General features: G+C 33.5%; 1 protein-coding gene and 1 long non-coding RNA gene across 8 annotated transcripts in view; both read right to left on the bottom strand.

Annotated features, from left to right (window-relative positions):
• Positions 1 to 10,522, bottom strand: part of LOC119069282 (AN1-type zinc finger protein 5) — a 36,522-nt gene that overhangs the window by 5,742 nt on the left and 20,258 nt on the right. For 4 of the 7 annotated variants that reach the window (XM_037173345.1, XM_037173348.1, XM_037173350.1 and 1 more), the window contains 4 exons: positions 2,350 to 2,530; positions 1,947 to 2,077; positions 1,731 to 1,877; positions 850 to 991 (listed from right to left, as the gene is read on the bottom strand). In XM_037173345.1, the coding sequence (XP_037029240.1) occupies positions 850 to 991; positions 1,731 to 1,877; positions 1,947 to 2,042 (385 nt within the window). In that variant the 5' untranslated portion in view covers positions 2,043 to 2,077; positions 2,350 to 2,530. Of the gene's footprint in view, positions 1 to 849; positions 992 to 1,730; positions 1,878 to 1,946; positions 2,531 to 10,522 lie in introns of all 7 variants that reach the window. The other 3 variants (XM_037173344.1, XM_037173347.1, XM_037173346.1) reach the window with 1 other exon arrangement.
• On the bottom strand, positions 54 to 837 carry LOC119069307. Its single transcript, XR_005086306.1, has 2 exons — positions 401 to 837; positions 54 to 360 (listed from the first exon to the last, which is right to left on the bottom strand). It is a non-coding gene; the product is annotated as an uncharacterized LOC119069307 (long non-coding RNA).

The following is a 10,522-nucleotide window of genomic DNA, read 5'->3' as shown; positions in this document are numbered from 1 at the left end:
TGTGGTAGGAAGAACGGAGAAAAAAAAAACGGAGAATGAGTAAAGAATAGTAAAAAAAAAATTGAAATTCAGCATCGATTCAGGTTAAAACAACAAAATCAATATAAACCCAATATGCCAAAGTGAATATATAGGCAAAACGTGAGTGGCCCACCACCTCACGTTTACAACACTGGTGAAGGAAAACATTATAATTGGGATAGCTGCAATTTCGTTTCGTTTTTACTTAAACGAATAAAATAAAACGACTGCAAAAATATTGTGTACCTTGCGGCCAAACAAATATACTTTAATTTTGCTTTCATCTTCATCTTCGACATTAGTCGCATAGGGACTGGCCGATTTTCAATAGCATTTTGGCTATACATGAAAGCAGCACACTCCTTTACGAAAAAAAAACCTTGACCCAAGCTGAAATAGACGTCTATGCAGCTACACAAACCAGACTTCATCAAGATAGAGTCTTGATTATTTGGCCATTTGGCTCTGTGTGAAAAATATATTACCGAAATGTGCTTGTGTTTATGGCCAATGCTTAAGGATATGAATTCGGTAGTTTAATGCGGGAGAGGCTTCAACCAAATTTAATTAATCAGCTTTTCGATGATTTGGACATAGCTAATCAGATAACTGTTGGTTTTTAGTATAGCACAACATAAATATTGTTTGAGTTCGGAAGGAGAGAACTTTGTGAAATTACTGTTATACGAAAAGCGATCTACATTCTTCAAGTGTCAGTCATTCACAACTTCATAACTTTCGTGTTAACTTATCTGACGTTCTTAATTTTCCCTCGAGTCAGAATTTCCGAAACAGCATCGTTGTTGAAATGAATATGTCTGTATTTACCTGTTAATCCGACCTTTTTACGACAAACAGCACAACGATTTTTCTTTTTCTTCGAATCTTTATCACCTTCTTTGTCATCGTTATCGTCACTAATGGAAGGACCTGCATTTTCACTAGTAGAACAATCTTCGCCTAGGAATTTCTGCAAATCAAAGAAAAACATATTTTAGTTCAGCTGTGAAGCTTTGCGGTGTCGGGAGTATTAGTATATTACTTCCGAGGTTCAAAGTTGTGCATTTGATCCCCTTCGGGTCGGACTGTAACATCCCACTTGTCAAATACACAACTTGGAACCTCGTAACCACGTGATTAGGCTATGTAAATGAAAATGAAACATGCCGTAACACGTAAAATAATATAATCATTCGGATTACGACCTTTGACACTACTTTATTGTGAACATGACGGCACTTTTTTTTGGATGTAGTGCGCAGTCGTTTCTGGTCCAGTTTAACGATTGGAATACTGTTTGAAGATATTTGACGCAGACTACATGTGCAGTCACTGGTACTTTTGCTATCGATGGACTTTTTGTACTTTTTATTCGGATTTTTGTCAGAATTCATGTTTTAATTTACGAAAAATTTCTTTCATCTAACGAGACCGAAACAATCTGTTGTCGGAAGAATATGGAGGTAACTTTGATTGATTCGAAAAAAATGTGGCCAGACTAATTTTTGTAAAAAAAATGACGGGATAGCCGTCGAATTCCAATCGAAACAAATTACGAGAATAGATTACGCACCTCCGTCGTATACCGATGTAAAGACAAAAGTGTCTGTTATCGAATAGCGTTAAAATTTTAAAAATATATTTTTGGGGCCCCGCGAAATTAAATCCATGCCAGAGACCGCAACCGAATATATTTTCAGTCAACTTACATCTTTTTCATTAATTTGTAAACTCTGTACTGTAGGTTGTGCTGTGTTGGTTACTGTTACTGAATTAAAGCTTTGTGTTTGTTGAGGACTTGGAACTGATACGGGTGTACTGCTAACGGGTGGTTGCTGCTTTTTTCTTAACGAGTCCTAGTAAATGAAAATAAAATTGGATTAACACGCTGCACCATTCGCAAATTATTTCCGATCAACATTTACCTTATAGCAAACCGAGCAGAGTCCATCCTGAGCTGGATTTCCATAAAACCCACAACCAGATCTGCACATTGGCATCGGATTTGATTCGCGCTCCATTTTTTGTTTGTTTCTTTGTTAATTGTTTAAATTACCTAACGCCACACGAAAATTTGCGAATTTTTAAATCAATTTGATTAATTTAAAAAACAATGAATTGTTGACTCTGAATGCGTCAAAAACTACACAAGATGCATTCAATCATTCAACAATTGAATTTTTGCTCTTCTACGAATTCTTAGTGCTGTAACACACTTTATCAATGTTCATTACAACGAGATACTTGAATTGGTTTTGATTAGATTAGAAAAAAACGTTCGTTTAAGAAAAATTGGAAAAAGCAAAATGTTTGTCTCAACTCACGCACCAACAATTGCGTCTAATTTCTTGACGACACATAAATTTAAATCGATTTGATTTTTCACTATCTATAAGTTCTATATTGCAACTGAGCCACACTATTTTTATTATGATTTCACAACTGTTGAGTTCTGCTGACAGTCTAGGCAGTGAAGTGTCAAATGAAAAGTTCTTGATTTATCGATATTCTGTAACGAAAATAAGAGAAAAATAATGGGTTAGTCTTGTGTTCTCTTACTAATAGTTTACTTAAACATTTAAATTCTTAAGATGTCTTTGTGAATAACCAGAGTCGTTTAAAATCAATCTTATCGTACGGTACAACATAATCTAATCGCAATCAGACATTACGAAAAAGAACCATTTCTTTACATTGGTAAATGGGTTGTATTTCAAGAATGGAAACAAAACAAAGATTATCCGTTCACTAATAAAGCGACACGTAATACTGGTTAGTTCGGTAGGCAATTATATGAGGGGTTCGTACAAAACGCTATCTAATTAGTTTCATCATTAGTTCGGTGCACCTTAGCAACCTTCCGTACGAAGGTAGCACACATTACATTGTATAGTATACAACGTTTCTCATGCCCATAGTAGATGTACTGAAAGAAACCGCTCGTGTTTTTAGGGTTCTGATTTCTTTCATTAGTAATACGTAACGTGGAAACTAGATTCTTCAGGTCGATGATGAAATTTCCAGAGGGGAAAATATATTTAAAATCGGATTATTAATGTTTTCGGTTTTGGAAAGGCACTCGCATACCACCAAAATGTCACCCTCTCGTAAATCAAATGAGATGACAACAACAATGGATTGTCCACACCCGTTATCAATCGACTGTGACGCAAGTCGTTAGCTTGTATTAGCTTATAGTTTAGTCTCTTTCATATGTATCTCAACAACGTAGCTGCCCGTTCAGCCACATATAATTTATCATTTTATTAAGAAACCGCGGAATGTTCAGTTTGAACTTTTGCTTACAATTCGGATAAGAATCGCGTACATTACACACGTAATTTAACATCCATTTCGATCACTGTACGTTTGACTATCATCTCTTTTAAAGAAAAAAAAAAAGAAAAAACGCGCAAGTGGTACCAAAACGCTTAATACAAACACGAGTTATTTGGTGTGCTGAAAAACAACAACAGCGAATAGTCTACAGACTAATAAATCGCTTGTGTTATTGGCTCGGTGTGTGCATGAGTTGATGCTTTTTAACGCAATAAAAATATGAAAACTATGTTTCTGTTTCTTGTATTCAGCAACGCCTTTATGGGAAGTGTTGGTAGAAAATGAGGTCACTTCGTATAATAATACCGAAATGTATTTATTTTTTACATTAGCATCGCTCATTCGCATATTTATATACACACATTGGATCGCGGAGAGTGTCTTGTAATTTGTATTAAAGAAGAAAAAAACAACAAACAAACAAACCAAGGAAAGGAATGCAGTCAATAAGTGTGTTTGTGTTTTTACTCTTCTTATCTATGGACCGAAATACTGTATTTTACGTAATTCACATTTTTTCTCTCTATCTCTCTCTTCACTTAGATGACGTCATAATTATACATTTTTTTGTGGCAGATTTCGCAAAACAATTTACTTAAAAATAAAAATTGAAATTTTCACAATTACTTTTTTCTTACATGGATTCATTAACATTTAATTGTCAGATTTAAAATTATAATTTTTATTTAAACTGACATTTAAACTCGCTGTTTACGCTTATCGCCAGTAATTACACGGTCTTTCTTCAGAATGATTTGTAAGAAAGAAACATTGTAAATGAGCAACTAGCGGATCACAGTGTGACAGCAGCATCAAAATAAAGGTTCGCATTTAAAACCGTTGTTCAATTCAATTTTGAGCATAATGTTTGGAATTTTGAATGTAATCTGTAACAGTCAGATTCCGGACATATTAAAGAGCTAACGGGTTAACGAGCCTGCAGCATCAGCTCTGGTTCAGATAAAAATTTCTTTGAAGAGAATTTACACATACATCATTAACTATTTGCGAGAACTCTAGCCTCGTTTGTAAAGCAAATTGATGGAATCGGATTGTAAGAATTCCTGAAGTTCCTTGAAGATGTCTTCGGAAACGATGATGTTTCCGGAACCTTGGATTTTTGTGAGAAATTTTCAGAAACGTATTCTATGAGGGCTTGTTTGACGGTTATGATGTATATTGCTAAATGAGCAAATTTTTAGTATTAGGTTGCAACAGTAGTTTTTGGGGAAATGTCGGAGAATTAAAAGAAAATTTGAGAAAAATTTTTCCCGTATCACTGGGTTATATTCATCGCTCTCTTCTTTTTACAGAGAATAAATATCCCAAACGGTTGTCCATCCATTTGGAATTGTATTGATTTCAGTCTGAAGCGTTCCGATCAATTCATAATATTTTCATTTTATTCGAAAACTTTAATTTTATAGAAGCAAAAAAAAAATGTCTGTCTATCATAACAAAAAGAAAGTGAAAAAAAAAAGTTAGTTGTCGAATAGTTGTTGCATTGTATATAAGGTTGCAAACAAAATTATCAGATAAATAAATAAATCAAAGAAACTTTCAAGTTTCAAACCAATTCAATTTATGATCTGATTTCCCACAATAATATTTTGTATGTTCAAGTGTTCAATATCAATTGAAACGCTTAATGTTTCATATTATTTTAACGCTCATTGCTACTAGACTCACTTTTTTGTTGTAGAAAATAAAAACAGAAACCAGGAAAAAACCTCATTATTCTTTTGATAATATCGTTTTAAGTTCTTAATGCTAATTTAAGCAATTACAATTTTTATTTTTTATTAAAACAATAAATTTAAAATAAATGATTTATGTCTGTGACATTGAGCAGACGACAACGCAGACCTAGACACAGCCCTAATAATAATATTTAAAAAAATAAATAAATATTAGATGTGTATCGGTTATGAATTCCAACACTATACTTCCATAAGTTAGAAAAATAAAGTTGCTAGGCAAGGTTGTCTATTTCAAACAGACAATAGAATTAATTTCCCGCACTGAATGTCAAATATTCACGACTGTCAGAGCTCACGAACTTGAAATTACCATAGAAAATAGGTTTAACCCAACAGTAAAATTCGGTCCCTCACAGCCTTTATTTAGACTAGACTCAAACAATGTCACACAATGTGTCTATATATAGTACAACAATTTTTGATTCGAAATCCAATGCTTTGCAAAAATCCAATGAAAAAATCAAGGAAAATCAAATTGGCGTAACGTACAAACAACAACAACAACAACAAAAAATCAGCAATAATAAATATGCACACGTGTGATTGATTGTTTCACATAGCTCCGAAGGTAAACCCAAGTATATAAAAAAAATTTGTTCACTAAAGGCATCGGGAGACATCTGTTGGTAAAATGTGTCGAAATATATTGTATATAATGAAGAAAAAAGTGAAGTCATTGTTATGTGCGTACGATTTATCTCCGTTTCCCCATGAAAACTATTCGTGTTAGTTTCACTTGTATCTGTACATAAACACATGCTCAGAGAACATTGTGTCAATGGATTACAACCGGTCGTATGCTATAAACGATTGTGTCTTGGTATTAGATTAGTTACGTTCGTCTGTATATCTCTTGAATATTTACTATAAACATTTAATTCGCTCAAAATGTTGGTTACAATGTTTTTGCTCCCATTGTCGTGTAAAACATTCAAAATTCCTGATGAACTGTGAGTCAGTCGAAAAAAAGACATATCCTAGCAAAAACAAATAATTTCCGAAATTCTGACTACTAATCGTACAACACACAATACATGAGGATCTTCCTCAGTCCATACTTTTCAATCGAAACACGGAGTTTTTGTTCATTGTGTGTGAACCTTTTTTTCATTCGAAATCAAACTTCCTAGCTTCTCTGGCTGTTCGTGCGCATGCTTAGCACCATTTTATTTATTTCATTATATTTTTCATTTTGGCATGTTATATACGATGCTGTCTGTATTTGAAGAGCATTAACGTTTGTACGTTCAATTTGTTTTTATTGTGACGACACATTGATTCCAAAACATATTGCATCATTGAGGAAAAGCAGATTAGTCGTCAAAGCCCTGACAGTCAAGGCAAATTGTTTAAAATTCAAACGCAGCGATTCCTCGACCATTGTGTTTTCGAATGGTGTCTTGGTGATAACACAGTAAATGCGATTACAGTGTCACGCAAAAAGAAAACTTATAAATTTAAACAAAGCTTTGAGTATCTCATGGTGTTAATGGCGACGCGTAGGTGATACTGTAGAGCGTATCACTCTAAAACATTTCTGGAAAAAAAAATCCGACGAATTTTTAGATTGATTTAATCATGAATGGCTGATTCCATTATGCTTATTCATTGAGTTGTAAAATTAGGCTTTTTCAATTATTTAATTGATTTTGCAGACTTTAACGGTATTTTCATTTAGTATTACCGAGAACAGCACTGAATTCGGATTCACAATTATTATTTTTAACAGATAATTAGGGATGAAAATAATGTTCCGGGCAAACATTTAACATTTAATTAACTCCTTTTAGGAAATTTAGAAACTTAGGAATTATTAGAGTGGAAATGCGAGCGTATTCGTTACTATACGAATTAGAACTGATGCTCACCGTTATAGAATATGGGGCTAAAGCTTTACTCAAAGCACAAGAGTAAGAGAACGTAGTGTAGCTAATGTGACAAATTTCCATGGAGACATGCTTAAAATATAAATAATTATGCTCGCATAACCGATGAGTTTGTCAAATTTGTTGCGGAGCATAAATTCTGGTAATGCAGATAACTGATTTTCAAATGTAAACGGTTTTCCGCATGTTGTGAGCAACTTGAGTATTTACAGCTTGAGAGCTTACACTCTTGTGGTATATACTGTGTGGCTTTACTTGTCTTTTTTGAATGGAATTGCTTGGATGTGCTTGTACTACAAATGCACGGAATATTTTAACTGTCACAACACTTTTTTTATAAAAATTAAAACAAAGAAATGAATTTCTCGACGATTCCAATTTCCACTGACAGTATTGAACTGATGCAACACAATTTACACGTTCTACATACTTGCGCAAATTAGCATGATTTAACGTTCGTGAATTAATAATGCACCAATGCATAATAACACGTAAACAATCCCATAGTGTTAAAATTGTCTTGTACATTATGTAGACACACGTCGGGTACATTATAAATCAGTACCAGCGACAGTACAAAAAAAAACTCACACAAAAAATCTATGAAAATGTCTTTGACCCTTGTAAAGGTCTTTTTTTTCTACCACGCACCAGCATCAATTTTGTTGTTGTTTTTGTTGGTTGAGGTACACAGCAATTATGTGTGTATATAAAATTTAGTTTTATACGTCTTTGCTCAACCCATGTACTAAACAAAAACACTTCACATGCCGTGGTGAAGAATAAAAAAAAGACCGAAGCGTATCAATGCCTCTGAAATACCCTCTGCGTTGGCTTTACACAATTTATATAAAAATCGTCTGTTTGTTTATATCGTAAAATTCATTTTGGGTTATAATACAATGTGTGAAATATAAAACTAGAATTTGTTCTTAGGGAATATCAACATCTGTCCCGTCTGTCTGCGGTACAATTTACATATGATTTTTTTCCCCTGTTAAGAGCAGCTTAAGAAGTCAAAGAAAGTTAACAGCACTTTAAGTCTACTGCGGTTATAATATTATACCGACAAGAAGCATGATTGAATATGTTCCAAGAATGTTTCCATATGATTGGGCTGGATAAATTAAACATCAGAGATTGGGAATAGATTTTTTTTTTAAATTCAAGTGATAATTAGCTTGTGATAAGAAACACGCCATTTGATAGTTAAAGACACTAACGTACGAGCAACGACAAAAATCAATATAGCAAAACTATTGTTCATATTAAGTTTTATATAATTTCAGACTGTGAATGTCTATCTAAAAACATATGTTTTATTGTAGCAAACGAGGTATAATGTGACGTGACAAGCACACAAAATTGTGAACCTACAATAATATGTAAGTTCATTTTTGAAGTACATAAGACGCTTTCCAGACATGACTGAAAAATCAATAAGACGTAAATAACACACAAAATCGTATACGTAAGATGTCGACTGTGTGTATAATATATGAGTGTGTATGGATGTGAGAATGTGCTTTGTCTTAAAGCAAATATACGTCGAACATTGCGATAACGCAATTTTATGGAAAACAGCCAAGTAGAAAAAGAAAACGAAAAAATTGAAATAACAAAAGGTGCTATTGTTTTTCCTTTGAGTGACTTTACCAGAACACTCAGTGAAAACACGCGGTTACAGGGAGCCGTATATGCATGAATATATATTTTTTTTGGTAAATCTGGCACCCATGTATCTATATCAAACAACCTTCCTACATAAATGAAATGTAGGTCACGCTGCATGTAAGCCATGTAAACATAAGTTTTTATTATTCGCATAGATAGAAAGAGACTACGTTAATAACATTGTAACATCACCATACCGCTGAACAGCACGAGTTGTATTCGTTGAAAATGGTATCAATTTTCCATAGTTTGGAGAACGAAAATAATTGTGTGTGTGTGTGTGTGTTCTGTGTTCTGCTGTTTTGTAATCATTTTTCTGCTATTATTGTCGATGTTCCGGTTAAAATCGTTCTCGATTCCGGTACTGGTAGTTGGGAAACTTTTAAGAACAATTCGGCATTGTTGAATCGTCTTCATAATTAACGCCATAATTGACGTTTCGTTTGTCTAAGAATATATTTAAGTTAGAAATCGGTTTTGTTTATGTTGTTGGAAAGATACCGTGTCTTAGATTAAAATCATGAACTAGTTATCTAATTATAGTAATGTCAATAGAACAACGTAATCGACTTGCCTACAATTAGTTCTCTGTTGAGTAAAGAGAAATCAAGAGCGTATCTTGCGGACTAGCTGATAGGATGCAGAGGGATGTGCGCTATTAGCGGCAAACGTTTGTCGTAGACTTAATTTCATTAACCGTAAGGTGTTGTCGATTCCCAACTCCCACTTTCTTGAATGACTTATCCAATTAAATGGAATGATGTTTGCGTTTACGTTCCGGCCGCTCATTGACAATTAATATTAATTGAGCCATTTTACAAACGAGGTTGTTTCAGTTAAGCATTTAATTCGATTTCAATTTCAATTTGTAAATTTTAAGGCTCTACGTTCTGCGCGAGTGTGTCGGTGTGTGTTTGCGATGCAAATATAACAAATTTTCCGTATAATTGTTACCAGTATATTATCGGAAAGTTAAACGAAACTTTCAAATGCGATTTATGGAGCATGCGAACACAGAAAAGCCTGGCAGCTCGTCCACAATTTTTTATAAAAATAGAATTGATTTAATGAAATTTATTGGATTAGACCTTTATCGACTGACGAATGGTATGCCCTGTGTCAAAAGCAATTTACATCGATATGGGTGTATACAGATTATGTGCGTCGGATATATTCCTAATTAAATATTCTTTAATATCAACACGAAAATTTAATCGGGTTGTTGGCTCGTCTGGTTTTTGTGTATATATAAAATAATCCATACCTATAAACATCAACTGATTGCAATGTAAAATTGTACGAGAGCGTTGCTTATACACAAATTCTATGTGTTGTATTGTAGACTGAATCTTTTATATTCAGGTGTTCTCAAGGTCGTTAACCTTGATTATAAGGTCGTCTTCATTTCTATATATAAAACATTTACTCAATGTGTACATAACAATTTTACCATGTTTTGTGTAATATACATACGTATGGATGTAACATTTTGTGTATACTGTAAAAAGATATTTCATTCAAGGAAAATAATTTCAATTTTCCTTGATAACTCTTAAGTATAAAACCATCACATCATACAAATATATTATGCTAATCATATTTCACTATTTTTTATTTTCTTCTTCCTCTTGCAAACATCTAATAAAGCACACGGTGTGTACATAAGTATCAGTCACTTCACTTCAAAAGTGGAAGAAGAAAAAATGCTCGTTTATTGTTTCCTTGTTTGCTTATTTTATACATTTATTTTACGAAGTAGAAATGACGCACTATTTTGACTTAACGAAAATGAGTTTTTGTTTTTCTGTTGCAATACCGTAAGTGTATGACGCTAGTGTCTGC

The sequence above is a fragment of the Bradysia coprophila genome (assembly GCF_014529535.1).
Source record: "Bradysia coprophila strain Holo2 chromosome X unlocalized genomic scaffold, BU_Bcop_v1 contig_26, whole genome shotgun sequence".
Taxonomy (NCBI): Eukaryota; Metazoa; Arthropoda; class Insecta; order Diptera; family Sciaridae; genus Bradysia; species Bradysia coprophila.
Note: the sequence above shows the minus strand (reverse complement) of the source record. Positions and strands in the feature narration are given on the sequence as shown.